The 18,471-nt window shown below is 40.3% G+C and overlaps 1 protein-coding gene across 1 annotated transcript in view; it reads right to left on the reverse strand.

The window, feature by feature from the left end:
* The window catches only part of LOC311147835 (TOX high mobility group box family member 2-like), a 137,271-nt gene that overhangs the window by 16,652 nt on the left and 102,148 nt on the right, over positions 1-18,471 (reverse strand). Inside the window, exon 4 of the mRNA XM_084184640.1 lies at positions 17,561-17,821. Coding sequence (XP_084040766.1) covers positions 17,561-17,821 — 261 coding nt within the window. The remainder of the gene's footprint in view (positions 1-17,560; positions 17,822-18,471) is intronic.

Genomic DNA, 18,471 nt, shown 5'->3' on the forward strand with positions numbered 1-18,471 from the left:
TATTCGACTGTGGGACCTTAGAGCCCACCTTATGTGTGGGCTACAGAGATGAGGTAGTCATTCAAAAATCATGCTAAACACTATTATTGCACACAGAGTGAGTCCATGCAACTTATTATGTGACTTGTTAAGCACATTTTTACTCCTGAACTTATTTAAGCTTGCCATAACAAAGGGGTTGAATACTTGACTCAAGACATTTCAGCTTTTCATTTTTTATGAATCTGTTAAAAAAATGTTCTAACATAATTCCACTTTGACGTTATAGGTTATTGTGTAGGCCAGTGACAACAAAAATCTAAATTTGATCCATTTAAAAAAACAAAATGTGGAAAGAGTCAATGGGTGTGAAGACTTTCTGAAGGCACTTTACCTGTCATGGGCAGCCTACAGAGCTGATGAATAGAATCTATTGCCCTTTGGAGTGAGTGGAGTCATTGAGGTGTTTGATGACAGTGGGAGCTATACGCTGCAGCAAGCAAAACCGGTTGAGAGGTACAAGCATTCAGACCCCTTGACCTTTTCCTTATTCTACAATTGATAAAGTCAAGTTAAGTTAAGAGGTGGTCCTCTGTAGCTCAATTGGTAGAGCATGGCGCTTGTAATGCCAGGGTAGTGGGTTCGATCCCCGGGACCACCCATACGTAAAAATGTATGCACACATGACTGTAAGTCGCTTTGGATAAAAGCGTCTGCTAAATGGCATATTATTATTATTATTATATATTATTATTTATTTTCCTCACCAACCTTCAAACAATACCCCATAATGACAAAGCGAAAACAGGTTTAAAAAATAATATTCAAATAAAACTGAAATATGTCCACCTGTGGTAAATTCAATTGATTGGACAGGATTTGGAAAGGCACACACCTGTCTATATAAGGTCTCACAGTTGACAGTGCTTGTCAGAGCAAAAACCCAAGCCATGAGGTCGAAGGAACTGTCCGTAGAGCTTCGAGACAGAATAATGTCAAGGCACAGATCTGGGGATGGGTACCAAAAAACTTCTGTAGCATTGAAGGTCCCCAAGAACACAGTGGCCTACATCATTCTTAAATGGCTCTGGAAGAAACAACAGCACAAGAACTGTTCGTCGGGAGCTTCATGAAATGGGTTTCCATGGCTGAGCAGCCGCACACAAGCTTAAGTTCACCATGCGCAATGCCAAGCATCGACTGGAGTGTAAAGCTCACCGCCATTGGACTCTGGCGCAGTGGAAACGTGTTCACTGGAGTGATGAATCACGCTTCACCATCTGGGTTTGGCGGATGCCAGGAAAATGCTACCTATCCGAATGCAAAGTGCAAACTGTAAAGTTGGGTGGAGGAGGAATAATCGTCTTGTGCAGGTTTTCCTACTTACAAAGCATGTAGAGGTCTGTAATTTTTTATCATAGGTACACTTCAACTGTGAGAGACGGAATCTAAAACAAAAATCCAGAAAATCACATTGTATGATTTTTAAGTAATTAATTTGCATTTTATTACATGACATAAGTATTTGATACATCAGAAAAGCAGAACTTAATATTTGGTACAGAAACCTTTGTTTGCAATTACAGAGATCATACGTTTCCTGTAGGTCTTGACCAGGTTTGCACACACTGCAGCAGGGATTTTGGCCCACTCCTCCATACAGACCTTCTCCAGATCCTTCAGGTTTCGGGGCTGTCGCTGGGCAATACAGACTTTCAGCTCCCTCCAAAGATGTTCTATTGGGTTCAGGTCTGGAGACTGGCTAGGCCACTCTAGGACCTTGAGATGCTTCTTACGGAGCCACTCCTTAGTTGCCCTGGCTGTGTGTTTCGGGTCGTTGTCATGCTGGAAGACCCATCCATGACCCATCTTCAATGCTCTTACTGAGGGAAGGAGGTTGTTGGCCAAGATCTCGCGATACATGGCCCCATCCATCCTCCCCTCAATACGGTGCAGTCATCCTGTCCCCTTTGCAGAAAAGCATCCCCAAAGAATTATGTTTCCACCTCCATGCTTCACGGTTGGGATGGTGTTCTTGGGGTTCTACTCATCCTTCTTCTTCCTTCAAACATGGCGAGTGGAGTTTAGACCAAAAAGCTCTATTTTTGTCTCATCAGACCACATGACCTTCTCCCATTCCTCCTCTGGATCATCCAGATGGTCATTGGCAAACTTCAGACGGGCCTGGACATGCGCTGGCTTGAGCAGGGGGACCTTGCGTGCGCTGCAGGATTTTAATCCATGACGGTGTAGTGTGTTACTAATGGTTTTCTTTGAGACTGTGGTCCCAGCTCTCTTCAGGTCATTGACCAGGTCCTGCCGTGTAGTTCTGGGCTGATCCTTCACCTTCCTCATGATCATTGATGCCCCACGAGGTGAGATCTTGCATGGAGCCTCAGACCGAGGGTGATTGACCGTCATCTTGAACTTCTTCCATTTTCTAATAATTGCGCCAACAGTTGTTGCCTTCTCACCAAGCTGCTTGCCTATTGTCCTGTAGCCCATCCCAGCCTTGTGCAGGTCTACAATTGTATCCCTGATGTCCTTACACAGCTCTCTGGTCTTGGCCATTGTGGAGAGGTTGGAGTCTGTTTGATTGAGTGTGTGGACAGTTGTCTTTTATACAGGTAACGACTTCAAACAGATGCAGTTAATACAGGTAATGAGTGGAGAACAGGAGGGCTTCTTAAAGAAAAACTAACAGGTCTGTGAGAGACGGAATTCTTACTGGTTGGTAGGTGATCAAATACTTATGTCATGCAATAAAATGCAAATTAATTACTTAAAAATCATCCAATGTGATTTTCTGGATTTTTGTTTTAGATTCCGTCTCTCACAGTTGAAGTGTACCTATGATAAAATTACAGACCTCTACATGCTTTGTAAGTAGGAAAACCTGCAAAATCGGCAGTGTATCAAATACTTGTTCTCCCCACTGTACCGTTGGTCATGTAGTGTAGATTTTTTTTGGGGGGGGCTGAACTACACTTTAATGTATTTTGTAAGAAGATACTTTCGAGAGCTGTAATTTGTATTTTCAAAATACTGTTCTATACAACTTCATTTTTATAGCGGTTCACCATTTTGTGGCCCCCTTTCACACGGCATTGGTATCAGAAGTCTGATGGCACAATGGTGTGATAAGAGTGTCTGCTAAATGAACTAAATATAAATCAAACCAAATACACGTGTTTAGCAGATGTTATCGTGGGTGTAGCGAAATGCTTGTGCTTCTAGCTCCGACAGTGCAGTAATATCTAACAAGTAATATATAACAATTTCACAACATATACCCAATAAACACAAATCTAAGTAAGGAATGAATTAAGAATATAGACATATATGGACGAGCGATGTCAGAGCGGCATGGACTAAGATACTGTAGAATAGTATAGAATACAGTATATACATATGAGATGAGCAATGCAAGATATGTAAACATTATTAAAGTGGCTAGTGTTCCATTTCTTAAAGTGGCCAGTGATTTCTAGTCTATGTCTATAGGCAGCAACCTCTAATGTGCTAGTGATGGCTGTTTAATGTGTACGTAAGAATGGACAATTGCAAAGCATGCTGAGTATTATTCTAATGAGCTCAGCCCCCAAACAAGGTTTTGTCTAGAAGGGATACAGCTTTTGTCAAAATTGAATTTTCGTAGCAGGTTTAGGAGAACTAGGTTACGCTGTATACCATCTAGACATGACCCTGAAACAAGCCCAATAATAATACCCAGTGTGCTTTGCAGTTCATTTTGGTATGTTCATTTTCACATATACACTACCGTTCAAAGGCCCTTAGAAATGTCCTTGTTTTCGAAAAGAAAAGCAATTTTTTTGTCCATATCTACATGGGCGTACAGAGGCCCATTATCAACAACCATCAGTCCCGTGTTCCAATGGCACGTTGTGTTTGCTAATCCAAGTTTATCATTTTAAAAGGCTAATTGATCATTAGAAAACCATTTTGCAATTATGTTAGCACAGCTGAAAACTGTTGTGCTGTTTAAAGAAGCAATAAAACTGTCCTTCTTGAGACTAGTTGAGTATCTGGAGCATCAGCAATTGTGGGTTCGATTACAGGTTCAAAATGGCCAGAAACAAATAACTTTCTTCTGAAACTCGTCAGTCTATTCTTGTTCTGAGAAATGAAGGCTATTCCATGCGAGAAATTGCCAAGAAACTGAAGGTCTCGTACATCGCTGTGTACTACTCCCTTCACAGAACAGCGCAAACTGGCTCTAACCAGAATAGAAAGAGGAGTGGGAGGCCCCGGTGCACAACTGAGCAAGAGGACAAATACATTAGAGTGTCTAGTTTGAGAAACAGACGCCTCACAGGTCCTCAACTGGCAGCTTCATTAAATAGTACCCACAAAACACCAGTCTCAATGTCAACAGTGAAGAGGCGACTCCGGGATGCTGACCTTCTAGGCAGAGTTGCAAAGAAAAAGCCATATCTCAGACTGGCCAATAAAAATAAAAGATGGGCAAAAGAACACAGACACTGGACAGAGGAAGGTTGGAAAAAAGTGTTATGGACAGACAATTCGAAGTTTGAGGTGTTCGGATCACAAAGAATAACGTTTGTGAGACGCAGACCAAATTAAAAGATGCTGGAGGAGTGCTTGATGCCATCTGTCAAGCATGGTGGAGGCAATGTGATGGTCTGGGGGTGCTTTGATGGTGGTAAAGTGGGAGATTTGTACAGGGTAAAAGGGATCTTGAAGAAGGAAGGCTATCACTCCATTTTGCAACGTCATGCCATACCCTGTGGACGGCGCTTGATTGGAGCCAATTTCCTCCTACAATAGGACAATGACCCAAAGCACAGCTCCAAACTATGCAATAACTATTTAGGGAAGAAGCAGTCAGCTGGTATTATGTCTATAATGGAGTGGCCAGCACAGTCACTGGATCTCAACCCTATTGAGCTGTTGTGGGAGCGTAAGAAGTGCCCATCAAGCCAATCCAACTTGTGGGAGGTGCTTCAGGAAGCATGGGGTGAAATCTCTTCAGATTACCTCAACAAATGGACAACTAGAATGCCAAAGGTCTGCAAGGCTGTAATTGCTGCAAATTGAGGATTCTTTGACGAAAGCAAAGTTTGAAGGACACATTTATTATTTCAATTAAAAATCATTATTTCTAACCTTGTCAATGACTACATTTCCTATTCATTTTGCTATATTTCCTATTCAAACTCATTTCATGTATGTTTTCATGGAAAACAAGGGCATTTCTAAGTCACCCCAAACTTTTGAACGGTAGTGTACATTTACTGTACATTTTGGTCATTTAGCAGACACTCTTATCCAGAGTGACTTACTGTCAGTGCATTCAACTAAGGTAGATAAACAACAACATATCACAGTCATTGCAAGTAAAACGTTTCTGTAACTGTTATTGAGAATGTTGTTGCTGTTCGGACCGGCTACTTGCGAATGCATTTCTGTATTTTAAAATACAAAATACATGTATTTTAATTAAATACATTTCAAAATAGTATTTTGTAGTTTATTTTGATACATTGATCTTTATGGTATTTTGTCATTGTATTTTGTAATTGTATTTTCAAATGTTTGCCCATCCCTGGCTACTGTATCCCCTTAGCTCCCTGGAAAATGGACTCTTCCAACAGGTGACTTTTATTAGAGGAGTGCTTAATGCAGCTGTTGTCTATAAGCCTTTGCGGGTTTAGAAAAAAAGCCAAGTGGGCATGGCTTGAACTGTGGTGACTGGTTATTGGTTATTGCTGGTTATAGATAGGGTCCAGAGATTTTCCTAGTCAAGTCACATGGTCACAGCCCTACCTATACCAACAAGAGACTTACGTTTATGCTTTAACTATATACCACACACATCTGGAAACTCATGTCATACTGTTCCTCTGTAAATAATAAGTCTGACTGAATGTCATGACCATGAGTATATCCAGGCATATGTCCAGAGAACCACACAAATCAAAAGGAAATACTGTTCAGCCCAAACAATTATGAAGAGGAAGTGTAAATGTATGTGGCACATGGTATTTAAGACATTATATAATATTGGTTGGAAATGAATATTATAGCCCAGACTCTTTGGCTCAGGAAATTGCAACCAAGGCAGGCATCCCGCAAAGGAAAACCTCAGAACTCTTGACGATTTATGTAAAATATATTGACATCGTTTTCCTCAAACATACAGTATACACACAAAACTTGCACACCGGACATCTACCAGGATAACAGATCAGGTAAATATGAACTAAACCTCAACATATGAATGATTGGTCCTGTGTGGTCAGTTCAAATCCTGCTTGGGCCACCAAAACGAAAAAGTCTGCTCTCAATGTAAGTTTATATGGATAAGGGCGTCTGCTAAATTACTAAAATGTAAATGTAGGTAACTTTCTAAATGTAATCCGTTACCTGTCCCAAATTGTAATCAGTAACTATACCTTTGATGAACCAAACTCAGAAATGTAATTTGATTACTTTCAGTTAGTTTTGGATTACTTTCCCCTTAAGAGGCATTAGAAGAAGAAAAAAAGGATCCATCAAATGCATTTGGTGTGTCAGACTTGCTCAGGTGGAACAAACTTCAACTTCCACCGGTTTTCAATGCTGAATTGAATGTCATTGAGAACACAGAAAGGTGTCATCATGTATTTTTTTTTCTCACAAACATAATTTCTGAATTTAAAAGTAATCTAAGTAATCATATAGTTTTTTTAAAGTACCTGTAATCTGATTAGAATATTTTTGCTGGTATTACATGTAACCAGGGATGGACATTAAGATGGCCCTCTAGCCTGAGGCTAGTACTTTTCTAGTTAAAAATGTGCTCAACTAGCCTGCTGGCTAGTGAAATTGAGTATTTTCAAATATCTCATGGCCCAGATTTTGCACCTGGGCAGCTGGGCTAGTAAAAATGGTAGTCTACTAGACCGACTGGCCAGTGCCCAAAATCCTTAAATTCCATTCCTGCATGTAACTGATTACATGTAATCTGTTACTCCCCAACCCTGTATATATAATTATATTATGTACAATGGCACTACTGTCAAGGCTAAAGGAGACATTTCTAAAAGCCTTTGCCCAGTGGTGGACCTAACTAAGCACAAATTGCTGAGCCCTTGTATTTGATAATGTGGTGAAAACAGTCCTAAGTGAAAACTAATTACATTAACACTTCGCTAACAAGCTGTTGGAGAGGCCCCTGGAGGTCGGCTCTTCATAAAGAGTGGCAAAGCATCTGCCACGCACTTCCTGGCTCTGCTCACGTTCTAATTGGCCCCAGTGGGTTTCTGTAGCACAACCGTGTTATTTAGAGGTGGGGGATTAAATGCTCGTTTTCAATCCAGGTAGGATTCTCCCCATTCAACCTGACAGAGCTTGAGAGGATCTGCTGAGAAGAATGGGAAAAACTCCCCAAATACAGGTGTGCCAAGCTTGTAGCATCATACCCAAGAAGACTCAAGGCTGTAATCGCTGACAAAGGTGCTTCTACAAAGTACAGAGTAAAGGGTCTGAATATTTATGTAAATGTGATATCTGTTTTTAATTTTTTATAAATTTGCAGAAATGTCTAAAAACCTGTTTTTTCTTTGTCATTATCGGTTATTGTGTGTAGATTGATGAGGGGAGAAAACAATTTGATCCATTTTAGAATAAGGCTGTAACGTAACAAAATGTGGAAAAAGTCTAGGGGTCTGAATACTTTCCCAATGCACTGTATATTAAGACTATATTAAATCTGATGTTTTGATAGTGTTGCCACACAGGTTAAGAGTACTACCTGTTCAAAACAGCATTGAGTCCCAAAAAGTAAAAAAACCTGAGTCGATTTGGATGATATTTATATTTTATTTGTTTTCTATCTGACATGGCCCTCTGAATGGGGCTTTGTAGACCGAGGGGCAAAACAAGAAGAGAAAAACTATTACTCAAACATGAACTATTAATCAAACGGTACTGGGTTATTTCCATAGTAACAGCCTGAGGGAACAATTCGGACCCTTTAATGGCCATTTGCTATGTTTCTCTGTAAACATCAGACCAGCAGGAGAGATAGCCGGCAACAGAATGTCAGGCAACAGAGGCATCACAGGGCCATTTTCTATTAGAAAAAGAAAGGAAAAACACTCCAGAGCAGCATTCTGCTGCATTTTGAGATGGCATATCTGCCTTAACACTTTAAAGGCACAATATGTAATTTCACCAGCCTGACCCTGCCACTTTGTTTGGCAAACAGAGGAGTGGGGTTGGGTAACTACTCTTACAGTACTACTGTAACTACCCTTCAATTGAAATGTAACTACTCTTAACTACACTCCATGAGATCAACATGAATACATTGTGGTGTCAACACTCAAATTACATTAAAAACATAAATAAACAATAGGGTACTACAACCATACATTTCAGGTTATGACAGGGTACGCCTGCTGTACTAAGCCAGTGTAGTTTTATTTTGTTTTAATATTTCATTTTATTTTTTGTTTAAATTTTATAAATTTTATAATTATATATATATATATATATATGTAATTTTTTATATATATATATTTTTGAGCCAGTGTTTCCCCTAGGATATTTTTCATTAGCGGTGGCAAAGTTAGCGGGGGGAGTGGGGGGGGTTCTCCAACCATATTTTTTTATGCCCTCCTCTTGGCCGCAGAGACAGAATTTGGTTGTTTTAAAACAAATTTCATGCAATTCTACACATTCTGCCATGGGGCGGAGAGAAAATGTGCAGTTTTAAAGCTAATTGCCTGCAATTATACACATTCTGCCATGGCTTGGGTCATGTTCTTATGCCATATGAGTGACTCAAAAACATTATGACAAAATCAATGGTGGCCCCATGCCATGACATTTGTAGAATTTTAAATTAAAAATGTTTCTACCTGACTGTCTAGTTTATATTTTGCTGATTGTTAGTTCTCAAAGATGATCTCCTAAAAAAATATACAGTGAGGGAAAAAAGTATTTGATCCCCTGCTGATTTTGTATGTTTGCCCACAGACAAAGAAATGATCAGTCTATAATTTTAATGGTAGGTTTATTTGAACAGTGAGAGACAGAATAACAACAAAAAAATCCAGAAAAACGCATGTAAAAAATGTTATAAATTGATTTGCATTTTAATGAGGGAAATAAGTATTTGACCCCCTCTCAATCAGAAAGATTTCTGGCTCCCAGCTGTCTTTTATACAGGTAACGAGCTGAGATTAGGAGCACACTCTTAAAGGGAGTGCTCCTAATCTCAGCTTGTTACCTGTATAAAAGACACCTGTCCACAGAAGCAGTCTATCAATCAGATTCCAAACTCTCCACCATGGCCAAGACCAAAGAGCTCTCCAAGGATGTCAGGGACAAGACTGTAGACCTACACAAGGCTGGAATGGGCTACAAGACCATCGCCAAGCAGCTTGGTGAGAAGGTGACAACAGTTGGTGCGATTATTCGCAAATGGAAGAAACACAAAATAACTGTCAATCTCCCTCGGCCTGGGGCTCCATGCAAGATCTTACCTCGTGGAGTTGCAATGATCATGAGAACGGTGAGGAATCAGCCCAGAACTACACGGGAGGATCTTGTCAATGACCTCAAGGCAGCTGGGAGCATAGTCACCAAGAAAACAATTGGTAACACACTACGCCGTGAAGGACTGAAATCCTGTAGCGTCCGCAAAGTCCCCCTGCTCAAGAAAGCACATATACAGGCCCGTCTGAAGTTTGCCAATGAACATCTGAATGATTCAGAGGAGAACTGGGTGAAAGTGTTGTGGTCAGATGAGACCAAAATCAACTCAACTCGCCGTGTTTGGAGGAGGAGGAATGCTGCCTATGACCCCAAGAACACCATCCCCACCATCAAACATGGAAGTGGAAACATTATGCTTTGGGGGTGTTTTTCTGCTAAGGGGACAAGACAACTTCACCGCATCAAAGGGACGATGGACGGGGCCATGTACCGTCAAATCTTGGGTGAGAACCTCCTTCCCTCAGCCAGGGCATTGAAAATGGGTCGTGGATGGGTATTCCAGCATGACAATGACCCAAAACACACTGCCAAGGCAACAAAGGAGTGGCTCAAGAAGAAGCACATTAAGGTCCTGGAGTGGCCTAGCCAGTCTCCAGACCTTAATCCCATAGAACATCTGTGGAGGGAGCTGAAGGTTCGAGTTGCCAAACATCAGCCTCGAAACCTTAATGACTTGGAGAAGATCTGCAAAGAGGAGTGGGACAAAAACCCTCCTGAGATGTGTGCAAACCTGGTGGCCAACTACAAGAAACGTCTGACCTCTGTGACTGCCAACAAGGGTTTTGCAGAGGGGTCAAATACTTATTTCCCTCATTAAAATGCAAATCAATTTATAACATTTTTGACATGCATTTTTCTGGATTTTTTTGTTGTTATTCTGTCTCTCACTGTTCAAATAAACCTACCATTCAAATTATAGACTGATCATATCTTTGTCAGTGGGCAAACGTACAAAATCAGCAGGGAATCAAATACTTTTCCCCTCACTGTATAGATCCATTATCTTTTCTACATACTTTATATCTGGTTTTAGTCGTTTAAATTTACACTGAAAACGTTTTACCATCCCGAACATTATATATAAAAAAGTGATAAAAGTCATATTTTGGGGAGTGGTGGCAAAGATTTAGCAGCGGTGGCCCGCCACTGCTAAATTAATATAGGGGAAACACTGACTAAGCTCATAATGCATTTAAAAAGGTTAGATGCATATTTTCTAGTGAACCATATTTTCCGATAACAATGCAAATGATGAGGTCCTCAGAAATCAGAAATGGTTTCCCTACTCAATTTGGCTTGGTTTATGGCTGTATAAGAGCTAACTGCTTGCTAATCCCTGCTGCTGCAGAAAGCCTAGCTGACTTAAGCTGCTGCTGTACCCATTAATTCAAGTCAGGGGTTATTTTCCATATTTGTTCCCGCTCCTGCGAAGAGCATCAGCGAGCTTAGTCACAACCATAATCTCCTCCATGTGCACACCTTATGCAACATGCACTGCCAGTACGACTCATTCCTAGCCTCTTTTTCTCTGCGCCACTCAATGAGATGGTACAGCGATGGTGCGTAAACATAACAAATTGCTAATTGTCAGGAGGGGGAGGGGTGTTGTCGGAGCAACAGGCTTTGTTTGGCTGCTGCCGTCCACTGTCTCATACGAAAAGACTTGATGACAAATGTGTGTCAAATTCACTTCACTAATGTAGCACAGCACCATTTATTTGGATCCCCTTCAAACATGATTTTACTAAAGAAAGAGAAAAGGCAGGCAGGAAAATGAGCAACGCTCGGAGTTCAGGCCTATTATTCTCTATAAACTTCACTTATGCTCTGAAAAAACATTCAATCAATTCCACCACAGAATGAACAGTCAAGTAAATTGTGTAGGCCATATTGTGTTCACACCCCCTAAGGACATGCAGGACAAGTGAAGTTACTGCGACATAACGCAAATATTAACTTGCGGTCGTTCTCATAAAGAAATGCTCATGCACTGAATGTGTTATGAAGTCATCCTTACGAAGCCTTTTCAAATAAAATGTTACTGGTTGTACTGTAGGCCTACAGTATGTATGCTACACCCTCTCTTGCTTGTAGGCCTACAGCAGCTGTGTTGAGTGAGTGCTACTGCTGGCGAAAGCAGGTAGTATGGCCTAATCCTGCGAACTGACTGTCTAACCCAAACCACATTTGCTCCCTGGGTGAGAGTAATGGCTTCCTCGTGAGCGGGGCCACGGCTGTTATTGTAGAATCACAGAGCGTTTAATTGAAACAAATAACTATAATAATGGCTTGTTGTGTGCTGGGCTTAATTAGCGTCGCCACGGCTATCGAGGACGAGCTCTGATCCTTCAAAGGAAATGGTGAGCCCCTTTTAAGTGGGCTTTGTGTACTGTAAGTGAGTTCCCCTCTTCAGGAAAAGCAACATGTTCAGTCTGTTTAGTCTGTCAGCGCCCCCTCTACTCACTCTCTGGGGTGCATCTCAATTTGGAAAATTGCTTCCTTCCCTCTGCTCTTGCTTGCTGGATACTGGTATTAGAACTGTATGAGGTTTATGTTAGTCATAATAAATAGTGAGTATTTTTCTCCTTTTTGTGCTTCTTTTCTCCATGATAAAATCTTAACTTAGAGTACTTTACTGTACTGGAACTAATATGTACTGCAACATGAAAAAGCATAACTATTTTCATCAGGATAAAAAGGGGTTCTCCAGATTCAATTGTTTAAAAAAACTCTACAACCATGCTGTTTTAAATATTCATTCGTCTTAACAGTCGCCTAAGGTTATTTGAATTAGCAGCATGAATATTCATGAGCTGCAATGAATGCTCATTTGTTTTTAATGTTTAATCCTTTAATACACTTCTTCATTTATTTACTCTCATCCATGCATAAGCATCCAAAGCAAAACTTTAATTTTATTAAACACTTTCTTTAATAACGTATTTGTTTTTATTCAGTTGGTAGAGCATGGCGCTTGCAACGCCAGGGTTGTGGGTTCGTTTCCCACGGGGGGCCAGTATGAAAAATGTATGCACTAACTGTAAGTCGCTTTGGATAGAGTCTGGATAGAGTCTGCTAAATGACTAAAATGTAAAGGAATCATAGTGCCCTGACTATTACCGTATTGTGTTGATGTGAAAGCGAAACAAGGTGTCACATCTGTTCCATTTGAAGCCAACAGTGCAGGCAGGTCATATTAGATGTGTCTCAGGCCTGCCCAGACCTTCTGGAATTGGACTTCATTGCTAATTTCACTTCAAACAGCAGAATTCGTCCATTTTAGCCCCATATGTAATCATTATTATTCATCTTGAGGTTATGCTGTTTGAATATGACCATTCATGTTTTTAAGATCACATACTGATTTGTATAATATGTGACTGGCTAATTCTGACCTTGTTCAACATTTGATTCACCTTCCATGTAGTATGATTCTGTCAATAACTGCAGCCATCAATAAACTTTTTGTGTTGCTGCTTTTAAAATGGTGGTGTTGTTTTCCCCCCTGTCTATGCCCCTGTCTATGTCCTACATGCCAAGTGATGCAATACACATTTCCCTTAACAGATTAAATTAAGTCAAGCTAACATTGTTACAATCAGTGAGTCTGACTAAAATGTATGCCGAAAACACACACAAACAACCACAGACAGTTTCAAAACGAACACTTTGTGTAGATCTAAAACTGGTTATAAAGAAAATCTAGAAGTACAGTATAACATCCCACATGATTAAAGTGATAGTTCATCCAGATGTAAGAATTGTTTATTGGTCCATTACCCTGACAGTCTATGGACAAGGAGACAGTAATCCATACTTGGGCATGTCATTTAAAACATGTAACATCGAGTACATTGACTTCCATTGAAACAAATAAGATATTTTCTAATAAGGGTGAACTATCTCTTTAATGTGTTATTATTGCATAGCAGCATAGTCAACTGTTTTTTATATTGATAAAGCAAGTATGGCCTTCAACAGTCTGAAAATAACATTGGCTTTGCATCACAACAGTAATGCCAACTAGACACTATTCACAGTCTAACAATAACCCAAATTGAAAGTATCTAGACAACAGAGAGCCTGTGGTCTAGTGACAGACGCACCCTGCCAAAAATAGCTATGTAGTGCCACATGTTTAACTAGATTGAACAACTCCCCCAATTCGGATAATGTGACGGAGCGCTACATGAACTTGCAGATTTGGCTGAGCTTTTGTGGCGGCGGGCAGTTCCCCAAACCACCCTCATTACGCTTGTAATGAGACGTCGGCTGGGGTTCAGTTTGAATATTTAAACGTCCCGGCGTCCCCCTCGGCACTGTGCCCGTCCTCCTCGACTCTTATTACTGCCTGCCAGAGAATTCCCTCCCATTTTTCAAAGAGACAAATCTCACATCTCCCATCTTGCAAACGTAAGCCAGACGATCCAGGCTCAGGGATCTGGGGGCCAGTCAAACATGACACCCCCCACAATAGCACACTGAGGAGAAAGCAACGTTGACAGTGAGGGCTGGCTGTGATAGGGATTCTCCATGCAGGCATAATGAGCGCTCCATCGAGCTTAGAAATTATGCATTGTTCAATGTCCCATTCAAACTTTGTGTCCATCTGCCCTTAGACAACAGAGGGCAGGGTTCTTTGGGCAGGGGGGTCAGAACGTTGCTGGGTAAACACCTAACATTCTCCTATAGCACTATCCAGCTAGCAAACAACTATCGGACCACTGATTGCTATGAGGCAGTACACCACTGTAAGCTGATATTGGAACCATGTTGATAGCCTATACACTATAAGTAGTGTCGGCTACTGCCGTCTGACCACTGGAAAGCCCATCAGCCAAATGAGGAGTGGGCAGCTGACTTTACCAATGGCAAGCCACCGTAAGCTTCTAATCAAGGATAACATATCCGAACCATGGAACCGAACCATGGAAACTTATTTTGCTAGCTGTTTAAACACGTGTGATATGTCATTATTGTAATTAGCAACAAAGGCAGAGTTTGTTGTCAGCTACTACATACAAATGCTGCAGAAAAGCAGGCTAAGATTCAACGTCTCAGATGAAACATACAGTAGCTTGATGTAATATGAATTTCATTTAACCATCATAAAACATACTCCTACTTTCTTATCCAAGTCCAAGCTACATATCATATGAACAATTAGTATCAACTCTACTCTGCATTTAAATACCCAAACAAAACAATTTATCATCATTGCTTCAAGCCCATTTTCCCATCTACTGCACATCATCCTGTGATTTAGCAGTTAATACTTTTTCCTTCTGAGCAGTCAGTATGAACTGAGAGGGAGGAGCCTGTCAAATATTAGATTAATTCAGAGAAAGAAATAAGAGGTTTCTAACTGAGTGGAAGGGTATTATCATGTGCCCCACCAGTGATCAGAGATTTGGGATATTTGTGACACTTTGCTCTCAGTAAAAAAAAATGCCATTTGAGACAACTATGACAAGAAATGAACAAGTGGGCTTATATGACAATGTGTATTTCTAAAGATGATGTTGATGCTCCTTACTAATTAAAGACCTTAATTCACCAATCAAGTACAAGGGAGGAGCCAAAACCTGCAGACCCTTGGTCCTCCGTGGAATGTGTTTGACACATGTGCCTTAAAGGGATAGTTCAGCAAACTTACATATTTACATATAGTGGCTAGTTAAAAAAAAAAAAGCAAGAGGATTGCGGTCACTCCTTGTCCAAAAGACTGCTTTCAAGGTAAGACAACACATATTAAGAGTATGTAATTTCCCTGAACTATCTCTTTAAAAACATTTGCTATGTGATTGGAGGCCATGAGATGCACGGAGGATCCTAAAGCAGAGAGAAGTTTACTGAGCTTTAGCCTTAGGCTACATGTTGTACTCAAACCAGCAACATCATCCCCAGAGATGAGCTTGTAGGTCTGTATTTGTAAAGGAGTTTACATACCCTGTAGGATAGTTATCATTGCTGATATGAACTGTATGCTTGAGGCATTGCTGTTGAATCAACTCATTTTCTTATCGGTTACAGTACAGCAACAATGAACGAAAACACTTGTCACTGAATTAAAATGTTTCAATATAATAATAATAATAATGATCAGCACATGCCTTCATTGAATACTAAGGAAACCTTTATGTTTTGCATTACCCCACGTTGCAAAAACCAAACTTTCTGCCTCTTTCGACACAGTATGTACCTAAAACACAAATACCGTGCAGTGACTATGACAAAAATATGAATTCAATATGTCAATGATGCCTTTATTGGCCTGAAATTAAGGTTCATTGACTTCATAGGAAAAACGTCAAATTAAACATCCTCATCTTCAATTCCATCAAGATATTTCAGCCTTTACGTTTCTATGCATCTGCCTGAGAAATAAGCTCCTCTTGTCCCCAGAGATAATAAATGAATGACATTTTTTTCCTTATCGGTCATCTATTTTTCCAGAGTAAGCTATTACTTGCTCAGGTTGCTAGGCAACAGGAAATATTAATAGTCACTATTATTAGCCAGGCTCCAGTAGAGTAGTACTAAAATGAGGAAGTGGAAAACATGAATGTGTTACATAAATCTTTGGACCTTTCACTGTGTGTGCAAGTCTCTGTTTGTGCAGTGATTTATGGTGATGACGGTTCATTTATGAGAAAAGGGGGTGTGAAATAAGAAAATGGAACATTACCCTGAAGGACTATTTGAAAATAGATTATTGCAAAGGTGAAACAAAAGCTGTTTATAAACCAGGACTCTCTTTCTCAAAGAAATGTTTTTGGCCTAATACACCAAGTAGGAAAGGGAGCTGCTTTCTCCCATAGGTCTACATTTGTGCGCGTAAGCACATACACATGGCATGCACATGAACACGCACCCATGCATGCATGCCTCATCCCAATTGTATTAATTAAAGCTGTCTTTGCTATGACAAATAGTAGCCAGAACATTTTCTGACCCCTGGCAAATGTTTAACTAAATAAATAAACGCATAAATACTTGAACACATTATGTAGCCTACTATATATCACTATACCAGTCATATTCAGCTCACTAGTATGTTCAACACAGTGACTTAAGCCCAGTCTCTGCCACACACATAAAATGTACAACTTATGCACTTTGATTCCAAAATCACATAAGGCCTGATTAACCAAGGATAAATGCCACGGATGCTCACATTAACCCATTAATATTTATGACTCAAAAGTTATATTTGTGTCAGATGAAAGTATATAAAACTGAATTATTCACACGCGGGCCATCTATAATTCATATCGTTCGATTCCATGATTAAAGGACTTGAATGTGTACGCCAGGGGTGTTTGCATGTTCAGTGTGAACCATGTTTAACACATGAAATAGTCGCTTACTGGCGTTGGAATGGAGGTCCTCGGCATCCTTATGAAAGAGAAAAGTAGCTGACAAGGGAGAACCCTTTCTCCTCCAAGACCCCCTTTTTCGCTTTGTCTATAAGAGAGTAAATGAAAATGTGCACTGCACAGCTCGTTGCGCTCTTCTGTGCTCACTTTGAGCGAATCAAATCTTTTGAGTTTGGCGATTGAATAGACATGAAGGAGTCTGTCGCAAAGGTCTGGGAGTTAAAAAGCAGAATGTGTAAAGCATAAATGTTGCATGTGTCCATACACTCTGTAATAGGCCTGTTAGAGTGCTACTAATTGAAACAAGTGTGTTTCCCTGTTCTAAAACAAGAACATGTCACTTATGAAGCCACACTGAAAATATGTGGTAATTAACAAAACATTGAATTGAATCCTACTCTGCATTGGCAAACAAATACTGGTTATCCCTCCATACCAACCCTAACAACAGTCCAACGAAGACAAAACAACCAATTAAGTTATCATACTTGCTCATAACAAGTCTTGCAATGCATTATAACCGCATCATAATGTGTTATACCTGCAGGCTTCAAGTAAAGTGTTAGCAAATGTTCCATGACGATATACATAAACCAACCTACAGCTCTGGATGAGTGAGGAGGAGGAAGAGGAAGAGACAGAAGAGGAGAAGGACTGTAACTGGTGGATCTTACCGAGTGCATATTATGCCCCGAGAGAAGATGGCTATCTTGGCTCAGCATGTTGGACATCATGAGGGCTGCGGGCAGCTCCGGGTAGGAGTAGGGGTTGAGCAGGCCGTTGTGGGGCAGCGAGTGAAAGGTGTAGCCTGACTCGGGGTCCATAAGGTGCAGCAGAGAGGGGTCAGCGTGATTGGGGGGCGTAATGGGGGGGATCTCGTAGTCTTCATCCCCTCCTCCTCCGCTGTTGCTTCCTCGGCCCTGACTGGAGTAGTTCTGAGAGGGGAGACAAGGCGATTGGATGAGTTTCAAGTTCAAGGTTCACATTTTCTGTTTATTTGCCATTTGTGATTAACACATTGGAATTCTTGTTCACTCGAGCTCTCACGGAAAAAAGGAGTGAGATGGTGAGAGTGTAGAGCATAGTTGAGATATTGAAATAAAATATATCAGCAAATGCCATCATTCATGAAGCAACAAATTACAGTCATCTATTAGGAGATGAAACTAGAATTAATTAACCTGAAACTACAACTGCATTTGTTGCTATATATAGCAAGACATTAATACACAAATCTTGCTTTAATAACCAATACTAATGTGCTCACTCAGCTTTTTTAATCAATCCTAGAGCATGTTGTAATGCAGAATGATGTAAAGCTAAAGAAAGCAGCAGCATGTACAAACATAGAAATGTGTTTGTGATGATGAAAATAATTGACTTCAACGTTTGTTGAAGATGAATGGCTTATTAATCAAGAAGCCAAACAAAGCTTTACTCATGGAGCACTGGCAACTAACACCAGGGTTGGGGTCAATTTCTTTAACTCATTGAATTAAAGATCCTCACTTTAACTAACATTTCTCAATGTTCTGATTCATAATGGGATTTCAATCAAATTCTTGAACTTAATTCGGTTGAGATG

Source organism: Coregonus lavaretus, assembly GCF_964263955.1.
Source record: "Coregonus lavaretus genome assembly, chromosome: 20".
In the NCBI taxonomy this organism is placed as follows: domain Eukaryota; kingdom Metazoa; phylum Chordata; class Actinopteri; order Salmoniformes; family Salmonidae; genus Coregonus; species Coregonus lavaretus.